Below are 20,204 nucleotides of genomic sequence, written 5' to 3'. Positions count from 1 at the left end.
GCTGTCGTGGCGAAGAGAAAACACCGGATTACGTACCGGTAATGCTCTTTTATAGAGCCACGACAGCACCCCTTTACTTCCCTCCCTTATATATATTAGTTTGCATATGAGCACGAATAAGGGTGATTGGTTCTTGTAAATATTAGTAGTTAAGATAAAATGATAATATAAAATTGCCTACTAATACTGGTGGGCGGTTCCTCGCAATCTCTGTAACCCAAACTGTGGGAGCGAGGGGGACCGCCCCTTTTATCTCTCCGTAGGGTTTCCTGTTCCTAGGGGCGGATCCCCTCTCTCAGTGGGTGCTGTCGTGGCTCTATAAAAGAGCATTACCGGTACGTAATCCGGTGTTTTGTAAACATAACCCGTGTTTGGACCGTTCATCCGGACTTACTCAAGCCATTTGCTACTTCTTTCCCTTTGTAGAGACTAGAAAATGGATACCAAGTATCCAAGCACACCACTGAAAGGAGGAATATTAAAAAATATATAATTTTATTCAAGGGTTTAATACACATAGTAAAACATCATGAATCAAAAAGTAGCATGAAACATGTAGGAGGAGATGAACAAGAGGAAAATACTCAAGCAAGTAAGAGTGGTGGAGTGGAATAGTAACAGGCTATGGGTAGGTGAATAGCAATGTATCAAATAGGTCCTATCCTGAGACACTAGGTGTCAGGCTGAAAATAAAGTATATATTGTCATGATCCAGTTCTGAGTTTACAGTATGTTCAGCTGTCTTGTTTCTGGACTGGTAGTGTGGGAGTTAATCCCCTCTGCCTCAGTGTGCTGCCTTATTTATTTGATAGAATCAATTGATTCTGGAGGCAATTTATACTGACGTTGTGGTGGAGGATCTCACCCCTCCACATTTACAACATCCTTCATTGTACCAACCTCATTCCTGAACTGAGCCCAAAGAAAAGGAAAAAGCGGTACAATTTCTGTCAATACCTCGTCACCACCAGTTTCAGGCCACAAATGATCTGTTGACACAACATCATTTAACCAAATACTTCCAACATGGCTATAATCACTAGGATCAATGACTACAGGTTTACAACCATTAGAATCTTTACAGATCACTTGATTTCCTAGATCGACTACCCAACCGAATTGATGTGGTCTGGGTTGGAGATTCTTAAAGTATGAGAGATTTCCTGAACAAGAGTTACGTCGGCTTATATACTATTTTGACCCATAGGCTTACATTGGTTTCTATTTTTCCTGTCTCATAACAACATAAGATGATCTGCCGCTATGTTCATCTATGTTCATAGCCTCTACCATATTAGAAGAACACTAGTAACTTGTGGAATATGCATATTAGTTATTTGTACATTACCTCATTTTGAAATGCTTAAGCATATAGCCTGTGACCTTTAAGAACCATTTACTATCTCCAAATAGCCACAGTTCTGACAAAAGCCCTATAGTTCTGACAAACAGAGAACAGACGTATAGGCCAAAATCCTCAGAATAACTCAGTCCCTCAATATACAGAGTATCTATTTGCTAGTTAGAACCTGCATATGTTAAGTGATCTATATTTTTTATTATTGAAATACTAATATTTTACAGTGTCTTACCCTCCTTCTGGAGTGTGTCAATGACTGCCTTCTAGACATCTGTCCAGTGAGCAGTCTTCGTCATGATTGTGGAGTCTACTGAAACAGACTAAGGGACCTTTTTTGAACTTTTAGGAAGCCACTGCAGGTGTTTTTATTCTAATTTACTGACATAATGACTTTTGGGTTTTCATTGACTGTAGGATATAGTCATCAACAGAAATAAACGCTTGAGATAGATCACTCTGTAATGACTAATATAAGAGTTTCATTTTTTGGATTGAGGAACTGAAATAAATTAACTTTTTGATAATATTCTAATTTAGTTGGAAGCACTTGTATGTGACTATGAAAAACAATTAAGAACTTAAAAAAGCTTCTCGCCTGTGTGAATTCTTTGGTGGCTAGAAAGAGGTGGTTTCTTCACAAAACATTTCCCACATTCTGAAAATGAAAAAGACTTCTCCCCTGTGTGGGTTTTCTGGTGGCTAACAAGATACGCTTTCCTGGAAAAACATTTCCCACATTCTGAACAGGAAAAAGGCTTCTCTCATGTGTGAGATCTATGATGTTTGATAAGACCTGATTTATCTAGAAAACATTTCCCACATTCGGGACAGGAAAAAGGCTTCTCCCCTGTGTGAGATCTAAGATGTTTGATAAGACCTGATTTAACTAGAAAACATTTCCCACATTCTGAACAGGAAAAAGGCTTCTCTCCTGTGTGGGTTTTCTGGTGGCTATCAAGATTCGCTTTCCTGTTAAAACATTTCCCACATTCTGAACATGAAAAAGGCTTCTCCCCTGTGTGGGTTTTCTGGTGGCTATCAAGATTCGCTTTCCTGTTAAAACATTTCCCACATTCTGAACATGAAAAAGGCTTCTCCCCTGTGTGGGTTTTCTGGTGGCTATCAAGATTCGCTTTCCTGTTAAAACATTTCCCACATTCTGAACATGAAAAAAGCTTCTCCCCTGTGTGGGTTTTCTGGTGGCTAACAAGACTCGCTTTCTGGTTAAAACATTTCCCACATTCTGAACATGAAAAAGGCTTCTCCCCTGTGTGAGATCTATGATGTCTGATAAGAAATGATTTATGTAGAAAACATTTCCCACATTCTGAACAGGAAAAAGGCTTTTCCCCTGTGTGGGTTTTCTGGTGGCTAACAAGACTCGCTTTCTGGTTAAAACATTTCCCACATTCTGAACAGGAAAAAGGCTTTTCCCCTGTGTGGGTTTTCTGGTGGCTAACAAGACTCGCTTTGTGGTTAAAACATTTCCCACATTCTGAACAGGAAAAAGGCTTCTCCCCTGTGTGGGTTTTCTGGTGGCTAACAAGACTCGCTTTCTGGTTAAAACATTTCCCACATTCTGAACAGGAAAAAGGCTTCTCCCCTGTGTGGGTTTTCTGGTGGCTAACAAGACTCGCTTTGTAGTTAAAACATTTCCTACATTCTGAACAGGAAAAAGGCTTCCCTCCTGTGTGGGTTTTCTGGTGGCTAACAAGATTTGATTTCTGGTGAAAACATTTCCCACATTCTGAACAGGAAAAAGGCTTCTCCCCTGTGTGGGTTTTCTGGTGGCTAACAAGATTCGCTTTCTGGTTAAAACATTTCCCACATTCTGAACATGAAAAAGGCTTCTCCCCTGTGTGGGTTTTCTGGTGGCTAACAAGATTCGCTTTCTGGTTAAAACATTTCCCACATTCTGAACAGGAAAAAGGCTTCCCTCCTGTGTGGGTTTTCTGGTGGCTAACAAGATTTGATTTCTGGTGAAAACATTTCCCACATTCTGAACAGGAAAAAGGCTTCTCCCCTGTGTGGGTTTTCTGGTGGCTAACAAGACTCGCTTTCTGGTTAAAACATTTCCCACATTCTGAACATGAAAAAGGCTTCTCCCCTGTGTGGGTTTTCTGGTGGCTAACAAGATTCGCTTTCTGGTTAAAACATTTCCCACATTCTGAACAGGAAAAAGGCTTCTCCCCTGTGTGGGTTTTCTGGTGGCTAACAAGATTCGCTTTCTGGTTAAAACATTTCCCACATTCTGAACAGGAAAAAGGCTTCTCCCCTGTGTGGGTTTTCTGGTGGTTAACAAGATTTTGTTTGTGGTTAAAACATTTCCCACATTCTGAACAGGAAAAAGGCTTCTCCCCTGTGTGAGATCTATGGTGTCTTTTAAGACCTGATTTATCTAGAAAACATTTCCCACATTCTGAACAGGAAAAAGGCTTCTCTCCTGTGTGAGTTCTTTGGTGGGTAACAAGATGCACTTTTTGAATAAAACATTTCCCACATTCTGAACATGAAAATGGCTTCTTCCCTGTGTGAATTCTCTGGTGTCGGACAAAATCTGATTTCTGGTTAAAACATCTCCCACACTTGGAACAAGAAAATCTATTGTTTGCTTTGTGAAGTTTTTGTTGCTTGAGAAATGACTTTTCTAGGGGAAAACTATTTCCATATTCTGAAAATGAAAATGTCTTCATTGCTTTAGGAGCAGTTCGTTTTTTAATGCTTATTTTGTGATTTTGATTTTCCTTAGTAGTCGGTAATGTTTCAGAAGACAGGAACTGTTCCAAATGATCAGATGACAGATCTTTGCTGTGAAGGGATGATGGTATATTTGGAGTAATGGCATTCACTTCAATTGTATCCTGTGGGATCTCAAGATTATCTGATTTAAACATTGAAGATGTCAGCTGTCCTGCTGATCTCCTGGTACAGTTATCTGCCAAGAATAAACCAATTATTATTTTAGAATAAAATATCCTTGAATTCTATATTTTTGAACATTTCTACTTAAACGGTCTGTAAAAATGGCAAGTTATGCAAAATTATTGAATTATTCTCCAAGACAATGACAGTTTACAGTTTACTAGACTGTGCTCAAGCCACATTAAGCAGCCATGCTTTTGGCATTACTATAGTGAGAAGAAACCACTTATTTAAGGCATGTGTATCTCCTGAAGCACAATCTGGGCACTATGTGTTGGGTAATAACTTGGGATATTTGTAATTTTCACTTTCCAACATGTGGAAACTGCAGTGCAGTCAAAATAGGCACTATTTCTATAGATTAATTTATTGAGGGTTATAATTTACAAAATGGAGTCACTTTATAGGGATTTCATCTGCTCTGGTTTTCTGCAATTTTGTCATATTAGAGATTCTGCAACTGGTGTGCCCCATCTCCTCTGCGATCTGCTCCTGCAATGTCTGCTTCGGACACCAGACGCGGCTTACTAATTCTGCAGGCGATGCTGGTAACAGAAGTGGGGTTGGAACCAAAAGCTCTTGGCGGTGCAGGCTCTTCCCAGCCACTAAGTTTAGGGTGCCTGGTATCTGTAGTACCATCCAGTCTGGCAGTATGGGTGTGTGTGTATTCAGCTGCAGTAATCTCTTCCCTGTTTAGCCAATTGGAAAGCACCAAACATTTTTTAATCAGATAAATTTGTATTAACGATAACAAGATTTACAACAGATCACATGTTCATACTCATTTTATGTTTTACAGTAAATTAACACCCCCGATGGAGACGATATCGGGAGCAAACAATAATTCGTCCATAGTTGACAATATCAAACAGAGTTCCAGTTTACCATAAATTGTACTATATACTGGTAGAACATTAATCTTATCCAACCACGGCTGCCATAATTTATGGAAGAAATCTAGCTCGTCTCTCCTGGTGTAAATGCTTTTCTCAAGCTCAGTTATGTGGTTCGTTTGAGCAATGAATTCGCGTCTGGACGGAGGATCCTCTCTAACCCAATATTTTGCAATCCGTTTACTTGCAGCAAACTATAATCTTGCAATTACAATTTTAGTCGTATTGTCAGTTAATATTTACCCTAATATACGTATCAACGGATCCCTATGGATAACGCACCCATACACCACTCCAATGCAGTTCAACACTACAATCCAATAGGACAATCTGGGACAATGCTAAAGCATATGCAATATGTCCGCCTGAGATTGCTAACTCCTTGGGCAATCAGAGTTGGACTTCAAAAGCACCACACCTTACTAAAGCTTGAAGCATATTGCCGGAATCTGCCAGATACAGCCTTGATCTCCTCTGGTTCAGTCCTCTGTGCTCAGCTCCTGGCTTGTGTATGTTTTCTGCTGTGACCCCGGCCTGTTTACTGACTACTCTTATGTCTCCTGATTTAGTATTTTCTCTGGCCTCTTGGTTCTGACACGGCTATCTGTCTTTTCTTCTTCCCATCTTACTCCACAGAACAGTAGGTAACTGGGCTTCAAGCCTAGCGATCTCTGTGTAAGTCCAAATCCATGTAGAGGGGTTAAAGGGTAATGGGCAAAACTGTGAATATAGACAATAACACATCTACTGAAATGATCAAGCTGAACAGTGATCCTCAGGAAATAAAATGAGTAGTGGTGAAACTTCTCTGGAGTAATTGGACTATGGGACTCGGTGACTCTAAGCAACATAGAAAATATTGGTCCTTACGATAGTTTGTCAGAAATGTCAAGAAGAAATATTAGACATTTAAATAGAACTTTTTATAATAGTGCAGAGCTGAGGGATCTGAAATTTAGATCTCAGGTATTTGGTAACTGAAACCTTTTTCTAAACACTTCCAGGGAGTTACAGACTCAGTTAGTGAGGCAGGCCGATCCCACCACAATCAAACTATCATGCAGAATGAACATGTATCAAAAAAAAAAAAAGTTACATCCTCTACAACAACATATGTATGAGGGGAGAACTCCAACACTAAACCGGTGTTGCACTCATTCATGGTGGACCATTGGAGCTACTATGAGTCCTGACCAGAAGAGTAGAGAAAGTATTAGCGCCCCCATTTCAGGAGAGATTACTGCACAATCCGAATTAACGTATACACTCGAGTATAAACCGACCCGAGTATAAGCCGAGACCCCTAATTTTGACACAAAAAACTGGGAAAACTTAATGACTCGAGTATAAGCCTAGGGGGAAAATGCAGCAGCTACCAGTAAAAATAGATACCAATAAAAGTAAAATTTATTGAGACATCAGTAGGTTTAGTGTTTTTGAATCCATATTGAATCAGGAGCCCCATATAATGCTCCATACAGTTCATGATGGGCCCCATAAGATGTTCCATACAAAATACGCCCCATATAATGCTGCACAAATGCTGATTATGGCCCCATAAGATGCTCCATACAGACATTTGCCCCATGTAATGCTCCATAAATGCTGATTATGGCCCCATAAGATGCTCCATAAAGTCATTTGCCCCATATGCTGTTACTGCGATAAAAAAAATCACATACTCACCTTTCGTCACTCAGGCCCCCGGCAGTTACTATATTCACCTGCTCCGCGTTCCACCGTCGCCAGCTGCCGCTATGTTCCACGTCCACTGCACTGACTGCTCAGGCAGAGGGCGGCGCGCTCTAATAGCGTCACCGCGCCCTCTGACCTGAGCATCAGTGCAGTAGACGGGGAACGTAGCGGCGGCTGGCGACGGTGGAACGGGGAGGAGAATATCGCGCACTGCTTATACTCACCTGCTCCTGGCGCGGTACCTGCACGTCTGTTTCCTGGCGCCGGCAGCTTCTTCCTGTAGTGAGCGGTCATATGGTACTGCCACTCCCCTACCGACCCCTGGGTATGACTCAAGTATAAGCTGAGAGGGGCAATTTCAGCCTAAAAAAATGGGCTGAAATTGTCAGCTTATACTCGAGTATATACGGTATTTAGGATTGAAAACATAATGGAATTTATGACGTGGAGTGAATCCATGAAACCAGGGCTGGAGCCATGCCAACACATCTCCTGCAGGCGTGAATAAATGTACAGTGGGTACAGAAAGTATTCAGACCCCTTTACATTTTTCACTCTTTGTTTCATTGCAGCCATCCCATTGCATTACACCCCATCTTGACTGAAAACAAAACAGAAATGTAGAAATTTTAGCAAATTTAATATAAAAGAAAAACTGAAGTATCACATGGTCCTAAGTATTCAGCCCCTTTGCTCAGACACTCATATTTACGTCACATGCTGTCCACTTCCTTGTGATCCTCCTTGAGATGGTTCTACGCCTTCATTGGAGGCCAGCTGGGTTTAATTAACCCCCGGAGCCTTTTTCAGTTTTGCGTTTTCATTTTTCACTCCCCTTCTTCTCAGAGACATAACTTTTTTATTTTTCCATCAATATGGCCATGTGAGGACTTGTTTTTGCGGGACGAGCTGTACTTTTGAATGACACCATTGATTTTACCATGTTGTGTACTAGAAAACGGGAAAAAATTCGAAGTGCGGTGAAATTTAAAAAATAAAAGTGCAATCTCACACTTGTCATTTGTTTGGCTTTTTTGCTACGTTCACTAAACTGACTTGCCATTGTGATTCTCCAGGTCATTACGAGTTAATACACAACAAACATGTCTAGGTTCTTTTTTATCTATGTGGTGAAAAAAAAAAAAAAAAAAAAAACTTTGTTAAAAAATAAAATTTGCGCCATTTTCTGATACCCGTAGTGTCTCATTTTTCGTGATCTCGGGTTGGGTGAGGGCTTATTTTTTTGCGCGCTGAGCTGACGTTTTTAATGACACCATGTTGGTGCAGATACGATCTTTTGATCGCCCATTGTTGCATTTTAATGCAATGTCGCGGTGACCAAAAAAACATAATTCTGGCGTTTTGACTTTTCTCACTATGTCGTTTAGCGATCAGATTAATCCTTTTTTTTATAGATCAGGCGATTCTGAACGCAGCGGCGCCAAATATGTGTATGTTTGATTTTATTTTTATTGTTTTATTTTGAATGGGCGAAAGGGGCCGATTTGAATTTTTATATTTTTAAAAACTTTTTTTGTTTTACTTTTGGCATGCTTCAATAGTCTCCATAGGAGACTATTGCTAAAAAACACATGACTCTTAGACTATGAGAAATAAGATTCTCTGGTCTGATGAGACAAAGATGGACCTTTTTAGTGATAATTCTAAGCGGTATGTGTGGAGAAAACTAGGCACTGCTCATCACCTGCCCAATACAATCCCTACAGTGAAACATGGTGGTGGCAGCATCATGCTATGGGGGTGTTTTTCAGCTGTAGGGACAGGACGACTGGTTGTCATTGAAGGAAACATGGATGCAGCCAAGTACAGATATATCCTGGATGAAAACCTCTTCCAGAGTGCTCTGGACCTCAGACTTGGCCGAAGGTTCACCTTCCAACAAGACAATGACCCTAAGCACACAGCTAAAATAACAGAGGAGTGGCTTCAGAACACCTCTGTGACCATTCTTGACTGGTCCAGCCAGAGCCCTGACCTAAACCCAATGGAGCATCTCTGGAGAGACCTGAAAATGGCGTCCACCAACATTCACCATCCAACTTGACGGAACTGGAGAGGATCTGCAAGGAAGAATGGCCGAGGATCCCCAAATCCAGGGGTGAAAAACTTGTTGTATAATTCCCAAGAAGACTCATGGTTGTACTAGCTCTAAATGGTTAATACTGAGCAAAGGGGCTGAAGACTTATGAGCATGGGATAGTTCAGTTTTTCTTTTTTAATAAATGTGCAAAAATTACCACATTCCTGTTTTTTTCAGTCAAGATGGGGTGCAGATTGTACATTAATGAGGACAAAAATGAACTTTTTTGAATTTACCAAATGGCTGCAATGAAACAGAGTGAAAAATGTAAAGGGGTCTGAGTACTTTCTGTACCCACTGTACATTTATTCACGCCTGCAGGAGATGTGTTGGCTCTAGCCCTGGTTTCATGGATTCACTCCACGTCATAAATTACATTATGTTTTCAATCCTAAGGTATTCAGATTGTGCAGTAATCTCTCCTGAAATGGGGGCGCTAATACTTTCTCTACGCTACTTTCCGTTCCCACTATATATTACAGCCATCAGCCACGTACAACTTAGAGATACATCATGGCACCGGTGTACTAATTATTATGTAGATTCTCACAATCCTGTCTGAAGTTAGTCGGTTTTATAAGAAATTGTAAAATCAGGATAAAAGGAAACTCTGCTGTTATTGTCCAGAAATTCGCACTTGGCCTCACTGCACATTTAATGTTGTCAATCATAAAAGTGAAGTTTGGCCAGAAAGACTGGACCTGGTCTTGTAGGGACCATATGATCACATTCAGCAGCACAGAAGGGAGAGAAGGGAGATTCATCCGATATCAGGGATCTAAAAACGACCCAAGCGATCCCTAATAGGATGACCAGCCAGAGACATAATATTACGAAAGGTGTAATCTGTCACAGACTGTTTAGGCATTTTGTTTTAGAATATGAACGAGATCCCACCAGTTTAAGACACAATATATTAGAACAAATATCAGAACGTGTGTCTAATAGGTCCCAAAGACTTGTGAATAGAGAATCCTATTGGATGTTTAAACTATCCACACTTAAACCGGAGGATTTTCCATGTACATATATTGTTCTTTATACGGATTTTATTGTGCAGCCAATATGCATTTTACATCTATTTGTATTGTTTTGTATACGAAGAAAGGTTTCTACACAAAGAACTGCACCATAGGCGCGGTGTAATTAATGAATTAAGCAATTGGATCAGTGACGCCGTTCTGGAGGATATAAAACATCCACAATGTTTCATTTGTATAAGCCGAGGAAGGAGCCGGTTCACATCGGAAAGGAGTAGAATATTAACATGAAAAGTTGGGGGGTTTTTTAACGTTCATTTGTTTTGATAGCCAACTTTATGGCTCAGCACTTGGCAGCGCTTTTCAAAGCCCTGATTTTTTCCTTCTTCCCATATCAGGGATTTTGGAAGCCAACAGCATCATTACCCTCCGTTTTATCTAAAAGGCTCATCATAATATTTTTCTCACTTGTCAGCACATTCTACGTACGCTGCCATTTGGCTTTGTAGTTTACAGATCTGGGCAGGTAACGGTCAGAGTCTTCTAATCTCAGGGGGTAGGTGGATCTACCAGGTTGTAAGTTCTAGAGAAAAGGGCTTTCAATGCCCAAAGTCATTTGAACAGTTTTGGGTGGAGGAGAATGTTGTGGTCTAGAGGTAAAATGGTGATCATGGTAATACGGCCGGACTACACCACCGATAAAGCAGCCACAGCCGGTGATGAGAAGAATCTGTGACTTCTCTGCAGTTAGTGGTCACTACTCACCTGGGTAGTCATATGTGGGAATCTCCTCTTTACACCACTCATCCCCCCTCACATATATCTCTGTAGTATTAATATGGGTCCGATCTTCACCCTGAAACAAATATTATAAAAGTCACCGACAGATGGAGAAGTCCCATCTATGATCAGCTCTAATCCTGCCATCTCCACCGTTCTCATTACACAAGTATAAAACATATAATACTGGTGGATAAAACAAGACTGAGCACAAGACCTTCACCGGCGTCTACACATCATAGGGGAGATCTCCTGACACCTTCTCTCCATCTACCTGATGATCCTGAGGAGCACTGGGATCTTCTTGGTTACAGTCCTGTGGAAGAAGAGGACGGGGACATCTCTCTGGTGTTGTCCTCTTACTGGATAGATCTGGAGGAAACACATACAGGGAGTGAATTCATTCTTTACATACAGATAATTATAGGCCGTGTGTATTTAGTCCTGTCTATTACCTGGAGATGTGAGGGGCTGGGGAACCTCCATTATGACGTTCTTGTACAGATCTCTGTGTCCTTCTAAATACTCCCACTCCTCCATGGAGAAATAGACAGCGACATCCTGACACCTTATAGGAACCTGACACATACAATGATACCGTCATCCCCCCGATCCCTTCATAGTGTTACTGTATAATGTCCCAGCATTCCCAGCAGTGTCACCTCTCCAGTCAGCAGCTCAATCATCTTGTAGATGAGTTCTAGGATCTTCTGGTCATTGATGTCCTCATGGATCAGGGGGTGAGGTGGAGGCCCCGTGATTGGGCTCAGGGGTCTTCCCCATCCCTCAGACACAGGGTCCTGACAGTGATCACTAGAGGTCTTCTTCACCACTGTGTAATCCTGGTAATGGAGAGACACATTAATAAATCTCACTACAGACATTTCCAGAGTCCTCACCTCTCCAGTTCTGACCTTCTGTTATTCCCATAGATAAGAATGATGTAATGTGACGTCATCAGAATCTCTCACCTCTCCAGTAAGCCGGAAGAGGATCTCTAGGGTGAGGTGTAATATCCTCTCCGCCATCTTGTCTCTGTCCATATCCATCTCTGATGGGTAAATCAGGAAATTTTTCTTTTGTAGAAGATCTTCACTGAGAGGATCCGATATTGTAGAGACCTGAATGAGAAGATGAGCCGATGTAACATCATAAGAATCCTGTGTAATAATACAATTACTGGAGATAATAAGGGAAACATATGAGGAGATTTATTATTTTACAGTATTTAGTTTCCTTCTTTACATCTACTAATAAATCCTATATACAGTTAGGTCCATATATATTTGGACAGAGACGACATTTTTCTAATTTTGGTTATAGACATGTCCACAATGAATTTTAAACAAAACAATTCAGATGCAGTTGAAGTTCAGACTTTCAGCTTTCATTTGAGGGTATCCACATTAAAATTGGATGAAGGGTTTAGGAGTTTCAGCTCCTTAACATGTGCCACCCTGTTTTTAAAGGGACCAAAAGTAATTGGACAATTGACTCCAAGGCTATTTCATGGCCAGGTGTGGGCAATCCCTTCGTTATGTCATTCTCAAATAAGCAGATAAAAGGCCTGGAGTTGATTTGAGGTGTGGTGCTGCATTTGGAAGGTTTTGCTGTGAAGTAAACATTCGGTCAAAGGAGGCCTCCATGCAGGTGAAACAAGCCTTCCTTAAGCTGCAAAAACAGAAAAAACCCATCCGAGAAATTGCTACAATATTAGGAGTGGCAAAATCAACAGTTTGGTACATCCTGAGAAAGAAAGAAAGCACTGGTGAACTCATCGATGCAAAAAGACCTGGGCGCCCACGGAAGACAACAGTGGTGGATGATCGCAGAATAATCTCCATGGTGAAGAGAAACTTCTTCACAACAGCCAACCAAGTGAACAACACTCTCCAGGAGGTAGGCGTATCAATATCCAAATCTACCATAAAGGGGAGACTGCATGAAAGTAAATACAGATGGTTCACTGCACGGTGCAAGCCACTCATAAGCATCAAGAATAAAACGGCTTGACTGGACTTTGCTAAAAAACATCTAAAAAAGCCAGTACAGTTTTGGAAGAACATTCTTTGGACAGATGAAACCAAGGTCAACCTCTACCAGAATGATGGAAAGAGAAAAGTGTGGTGAAGGCGTGGTACAGCTCATGATCCAAAGGATTCCACATCATCTGTAAAACATGGCAGAGGCAGTGTGATGGCTTGGGCATGCATGGCTGCCAGTGGCACTGGGTCACTAGTGTTTGTTGATGATGTGACACAGGACAGAAGCAGCCGAATGAATTCTGAGGTATTCAGAGACATACTGTGTGCTCAGATCCAGCCAAATGCAGCAAAACTGATTGGTCGTCATTATATACTACAGATGGACAATGACCCAAAACATAAAGCCAAAGCAACCCAGGAGTTTATTAAAGCAAAGAAGTGGAATATTCTTGAATGGCCAAGTCAGTCACCTGATCTCAACCCAATTGAGCATGCATTTCACTTGTTAAAGACTAAACTTCAGACAGAAAGGCCCACAAACAAACAGCAACTGAAAACCACCGCAGTGAAGGCCTGGCAGAGCATCAAAAAGGAGGAAACACAGCGTCTGGTGATGTCCATGAGTTCAAGACTTCAGGCAGTCATTGCCAACAAAGGGTTTTCAACCAAGTACTAGGAATGAACATTTTATTTAAAATTATTTAATCTGTCCAATTACTTTTGGTCCCTTTAAAAACAGGGAGGCACATATTAAGGAGCTGAAACTCCTAAACCCTTCATCCAATTTTAATATGGATACCCTCAAATGAAAGCTGAAAGTCTGAACTTCAACTGCATCTGAATTGTTTTGTTTAAAATTCACTGTGGTAATGTCTATAACCAAAATTAGAAAAATGTTGTCTGTGTCCAAATACATATGGACCTAACTGTATTTAGACCACAGACAACAAGCAGTTTCCTCCTCGGAGTCGGCAGCTGAATACGTTTCTCATAGACTCATCTTCCATAACGCTAATTCTCGTCTCATTTACCGACCCTGGAATCGGCATTAGCAATACTGCAAGAGATATTCATTACACGCGACATAAGAAATTACTTCATGATGAGGACGACATCTTCATCTTCTACTATGGCTCTAGAGACATATTTGGCCAGAGTCGGTCACTGACTCCATCACCACCGGCCGTCTATATGAAGGTTTCACGTCTTCCCCGCACTGTAATCTTTTATCACGTTAGATCTCAGCTCTGATTCACACACACAAGTTTGTTTATAGCCTAGGAAAGGGGGTAATACCCATGGAGCTTCCCTGGCTAGTAATATCAGCTCACAACTGTATACTTAGCCTTTAGTGGCTATAAAAATGGGGGACTCCTCTAAAAAAGTGACGTAGTTTGCTCCTATATTTAATAACCAGCAAAGCTATGCATACAGTTGTGGGTTGATATTAATAGTCTAGGAAGGGGCCATGAATACTGTGCCCCAAGGCTAAAAATATCAGCTCTCAGCTGCCCAGAAAAGGCACATCTCTAAGATGCACTAATTCTGGCACTTAACCTCTTTGGATGATACACTCCTGCCTATCCAACTATCGTATGGTAAATATCTCATAGATCCTGGGTTCTTTAGTATTTGCACCAAGAATGAGGCTAAGTGAGTATTTATTAATTAACTGTCGGTGGTCGGAGGTAGTCAGTGAGGTGGATGGTACCATATTGTGCATGTAGGGAGCAGTATTGTGGGAACGTTAGAAAGTGGGGGGATGGCAGTACTGTGGGGACATTATACTGTGTGTGAGGGGGATGCCATTCCTGTGGAAACATTATCCTGTGTCTGTGGGAAGCCACTATTATGGGAACTTTATACTGTGTGTGGGGGTATAGCGATATTGTGAGAACATTATACTGTACGTGGGGGTATAGCGGTACTATGAGAAGATTATACTGTGTGTGGGGGTATGGCGGTACTGTAGGAACATTATACTGTGTGGGGGTATGGCGGTAGTGTGAAAATACCTTTTTTACGAGAGATGCCAGTACTGTGGAAACATTATACTGTGAGCGGCATCATATATATTACATAAGGGGTGTAAAAAGGAGAGTCATAAAAAAGACTCCTCAGGGCTGTGCTGCATTTGTACAGACTGCTATCTGCCGTCCAGACGGGACCATGTGACATCATTGGGAAGAGGGAGGGTTTCCGGAGGGAAGAGTCTAGAGGGTGCACCTGGTCAGGAGACCTTGATGGCGCAGTTACTGATATTATAAAGGCCAGAGCCCCAAAGGCAGAACAGATTTGGCGCCAACAAAGGAAAGGGGTGCGGGGAAGAATCTGAGGTACCAGCTCCTGGTAAAGTGCCCGAGGCAGCTGGGTGTGGGGCAGAACCTGCTTACAGGGCATAATGGGGGCATTACACTGTGTGGGGCCAAGAAAGGGGCCCTGTACTAGGAGAACACTCCGCTCCCTCACTTCCTGTCCTCCATAGTTGGCTCGTATGTATCTATTACAGGAAACAGAACAACAACGTTATGGTTCTTATAAAGGGGCAACAACACCCCCAAAAGAGTCTCCTCCGTGCAGAAGGGGTTAATGTCCCCGGCTGCGCTCAGTAATGGGGAATCTCCACATACCTCCACCTGCAGAGCTGCACTCCACATATATGGCTGCTCTGTGTGCACAGGACCTGTGATGAGGTCACAGGGGGAGGAGTCAGGGGTCACGTGATCCGCAGTGAAGACGCTACATGGAGACTTCTCCTCAGTCAGTGACATTCCCGCCATTATTCGCCCTCACTACTGGCACAATCACCTCGCGCCGCCTTTTCTACACAATGTTCTGTGTGGAATGTAACGTGTGATTTCTCTGGAGACAAATAGACCCCACACATGAGGAAATTATCACCAGTTGGGGGGGCGTGGCCTAGGCAGCAATGGTGTAAGGTGTGCGGTGCCTAAGCTCCTGAGTGACATCGTCTGAAATCAACTCAAACCGTGGAAAAACAGCATCCTTTGGTAAAAATAATTGAGGATATGTTCCCAGTATCTCTCTAGGATAACAGAGAGCCTAAATTTGTGACTTAATTGTCTCTTCTGAGAGAAATTCCTGTCAGCATTTTGAGGCCTGTCAATCTTTGTGACAGGAATCCTCAGCCATTTTTCCTGCCGGTTTTCTCCCTGTTAAATTGACTGTGATTCCTCAGCTTGTCCACCCAGTACTGTGACAACCCACCTGACAACAGAGGAACCCCTGGAATTAACGGGTCACAGTGTTTATTACCTTCACCCCGACACCGGCCCAGGTAATTAGAGAAGTACCAGCTCTCCGGGCGCCATCTTAGAAAATCGTCATCTGACACAATAGGAGTATTTACCGCCCTGCCCATCTCTATACAGCACCAAGCCTCCCCGGACTGAAAGGCGGAGGCAGAAAAGAGCAATTAAGGATTCAGGGAGGATCCGGTGAAGTGACGGACAGCGCTTCACGCCACCTCCGACACTCCCCTGGACTTCGCATCATAGGAGAAAACAGAAGACGCCGCCATTTTATTGGTGGTCAGCGGCGGACCAGGCGACACGCACGACCGGCTCCTGTTAAAGCTGCGCCGGACAACACAAGCTGGACCCAATCAGCTGCAAATCTACTCGGCGGTAAGTTCCAGCTCCTGGCTGGGAAAGTCCCTGCACCGGAAGACGACAACGCGGCAACACAAGCGGAGGACTCAGACAGCCAGCCGGACTGCTTCAGCGCCATTTCTGGAGGTGGTGAGTTCCAGCTTATGCTGGATGCTGCATCACAGGGGGTAGAGAGATTAACGGAGACCGACGGTCCGGAACGCCGTTGGCTCTGAAGATCCTGCCAGATCCACTAGCAAGAAGAAGAGACTACAACACAACTAATCCTGCTGACGACTAATTAGGAGCCTGAAGGGCTTTTAATGCAAAAGAGCTATAACCTAATTTCTCTGGCAGGATCAACCCCAGGTGAATAGTATTAGTTTACACACCCCTCTGTATCTCTGCATAGTCATAACTACTGCCTGCCTATATAGTACCTTCTCTCTCCTAATTATATTCTTAGGGTTATTCTAATAAGCAACCCTTTGTCTCTTACTTCACAGTTACCAGTAGAGAATTCTGACTAATGCTCCCTAAAATTCTTCCACGACAACATATAAATCAGTCTATATAACTCCAACTTTGCTGGGAGATTTAGAGTGTGGGCAACCCTCCTACCCTATTCTGTGACTGTCTTAGTTACTACTATCTGAACTCTAGAGCACGGATCGGGGATAATTATGAGTAAATCCTCGGCCAAACCCCAATTCTCAAACATGGCCTCATCAAATTCTCAAAAAGCCCAAAAATTTAAAGGGGTAGGGCGAAATACATCAAAAGACTTGATAACTAAAACAAGTCCCAATAGGTCCAGGTCCCCACTAAAAGATGAGGAAGAATCAGACCACAAAAAACTCTCTAACCGCAATGAAGTAAAACAATCCTCCCCCACTACTATTATAGAGATGGATTCATCTACCTCTTTAAAGAGGAAAATTCCAGAGGTTATAGCCGAAAAATACACTACTCCACATGACTCATCTGACGAGGTCTCAGAAACCTCTCCTAACTTGAGCCCAGCTAAATCCAAGCAAAAAATAAGTAATCCAAACATAGACGATACCCAGGGATTTGACCTGAATTCTGTGGGGATTCTTATATCTAAATTGACAGGGAAAATGGACAAATTCGAAAATAGTATGGATGAAAAATTTGATAAACAAAATAAATTACTAGAAGACTCATTGTCCCTCCTCAGCAAAAGGATGGACAGGTTTGAGGACAGAATTAAAAAATAGAAGAGAGGCCAGATCTAACCTCTAAAATAAACAAAGACATAACAAAAGAGTTGCACAAGCTGAAGCTCAAGGTAGCGGATTTAGAAGATCGAAATCGCAGAAACAATATTAAAATTAGGGGCATCCCCGAGACCATAGGCCCAAACAAACTGGAGGAATTTACCAAAAAATTATTCAGGAAAATTATTCCCTCCCTAACAGAGCAAGAGCTAGAAATTGACAGAATACATAGGCTGCGAAAACCGCCCACCATCCCTAAAGACCTACCCAGAGACACACTCATGAGAGTGCACTTCTTCAAAACAAAAGAAAGAATCCAAAATTACTTTAGAGAAAATAAACATTTCCCTGAGCCATTTGAAAAACTAAAAATATATGCTGACCTCTCCAAAGAAACGATTGAAGGGAGGAAAACTTTTCAAAGCATTACCATACCTCTCAGGGAGAATGAAATCTCCTATAAGTGGGGATTCCCACTCAAGTTAATAGTCAACTACAAAGGCAACTTTATCGTTCTTAATTCTCCAGAAGAAGGCAGAGACTTCTTACACTCCATCAGTATTCCTCTTCAACCACGACATAAGGATCGCCTTGACTCTGATGGTAAAACATGAAGAGTTTTTGATCAAGTTTATTGTTTACTTAAATAGGAAACTATCCCGATAAGAAGCTAATACCTATCTTTGGTCGTTCTTGTTAATGTTACATGGGTATAAGTTCAACAACTAAGAAGGTGTTGCTTGGGAGCTAGTAACACGAACTTTTCCCCCCAACAGGTGAAGTCAGGTTCACCGCAGTGGACCACTTCAAGTGGACATTTCAGTTTACTGTTTATTGTTCTTACTTTTATTTAAAGTATATAGGTTTGTTAATCCTCACAGGTTTGCTTATACACAATGAGTTTAAAATTATTATCTTACAACTCCCCTTCTTGAAGAAGCACTTACGCGAAACGCGCGTCAAGGGGTCACAGCAGGAGGACCTAGGATACGTGTATTTATGGGTGAGTGACGGCATTTCATTGTTAGGTATAGGGGGTTTGGGGATCTTTGCAGGCAGTGTATATGGAGGCTTATATGCAGAGCCCTGACGGTTTACTTATATATTTTTCCATCTATATATACATTTTTCCTCCCTCCTGATCCGTTTACTGCTGCACTTGCCCTAACATAGATTGCATTATTGGTCCACTTTACCTGCTGTGCTAGTAGGTTCTTAATACTTTTTCCCTCTTTTTTTGTACTATTTACTGTAATTGGGTTATTTATCTGTATGTTTTAAATGTATTAATAAATATACTGTTTTTATTGCTCTATACTCGCTGGTGTTTTTGTACTCCATGTTCTCTAGTCTTTAACGTAAGAGGTTTAACCCCTTCATGACCTTGCCGTTTTTTGCAATTCTGACCAGTGTCCCTTTATGAGGTAATAACTCAGGAACGCTTCAACGGATCCTAGCGATTCTGAGATTGTTTTTTCGTGACATATTGGGCTTCATGTTAGTGGTAAATTTAGGTCGATAATTTCTGCGTTTATTTGTGAAAAAAAAACGGAAATTTGGCGAAAATTTTGAAAATTTTGCAATTTTCACATTTTGAATTTTTATTCTGTTAAACTAGAGAGTTATGTGACACAAAATAGTTAATAAATAACATTTCCCACATGTCTACTTTACATCAGCACAATTTTGGAAACAAATTTTTTTTTTGCTAGGAAGTTATAAGGGTTAAAATTTGACCAGTGATTTCTCATTTTTACAACAAAATTTACAAAACCATTTTTTTTAGGGACCACCTCACATTTGAAGTCAGTTTGAGGGTTCTATATGGCTGAAAATACCCAAAAGTGACACCATTCTAAAAACTGCACCCCTCAAGGTGCTCAAAACCACATTCAAGAAGTTTATTAACCCTTCAGGTGTTTCACAGCAGCAGAAGCAACATGGAAGTAAAAAATGAACATTTAACTTTTTAGTCACAAAAATGATATTTTAGCGAAAAAATTTTTATTTTCCCAAGGGTAAAAGGAGAAACTGGACCACGGACGTTGTTGTCCAATTTGTCCTGAGTACGCTGATACCTCATATGTGGGGGTAAACCACTGTTTGGGCGCACGGCAGGGCTCGGAAGGGAAGGAGCGCCATTTGACTTTTTCAATGAAAAATTGGCTCCAATCTTTAGCGGACACCATGTCGCGTTTGGAGAGCCCCCGTGTGCCTAAACATTGGAGCTCCCCCACAAGTGACCCCATTTTGGAAACTAGACCCCCCAAGGAACTCATCTAGAGGCATAGTGAGCACTTTAAACCCCCAGGTGCTTCACAAATTGATCCGCAAAAATGAAAAAGTACTTTTTTTTCACACAAAATTTCTTTTAGCCTCAATTCTTTCATTTTCACATGGGCAACAGGATAAAATGGATCCTAAAATTTGTTGGGCAATTTCTCCTGAGTATGCCGATACCTCATATGTGGGGGTAAACCACTGTTTGGGTGCACGGCAAGGCTCGGAAGGGGAGGCGTGCCATTTGACTTTTTGAATGGAAAATTAGCTCCAATCGTTAGCGGACACCATGTCGCGTTTGGAGAGCCCCTGTGTGCCTAAACATTGGAGCTCCCCTACAAGTGACCCCATTTTGG

At 41.8% G+C, this 20,204-nt stretch overlaps 1 protein-coding gene across 1 annotated transcript; it reads right to left on the bottom strand.

Moving 5' to 3' along the window:
• Nucleotides 1-421: 421 nt before the first annotated feature.
• Nucleotides 422-11,884, bottom strand: LOC143766855 (uncharacterized). The gene is made up of 6 exons (XM_077254842.1): nt 11,703-11,884; nt 11,394-11,573; nt 11,187-11,310; nt 11,006-11,103; nt 10,717-10,807; nt 422-4,295 (listed from the first exon to the last, which is right to left on the bottom strand). The coding sequence occupies exons 1-6, from the start codon at nt 11,778-11,780 to the stop codon at nt 2,122-2,124; spliced, it is 2,745 nt and encodes a 914-aa protein (XP_077110957.1). The 5' UTR covers nt 11,781-11,884; the 3' UTR covers nt 422-2,121.
• Nucleotides 11,885-20,204: the final 8,320 nt, after the last annotated feature.

This window comes from Ranitomeya variabilis, chromosome 4, assembly GCF_051348905.1.
Source record: "Ranitomeya variabilis isolate aRanVar5 chromosome 4, aRanVar5.hap1, whole genome shotgun sequence".
Classification (NCBI taxonomy): domain Eukaryota; kingdom Metazoa; phylum Chordata; class Amphibia; order Anura; family Dendrobatidae; genus Ranitomeya; species Ranitomeya variabilis.
The sequence above is the reverse complement of the archived record's forward strand: the minus strand, read 5'-3'. Positions and strand labels throughout refer to the sequence as shown.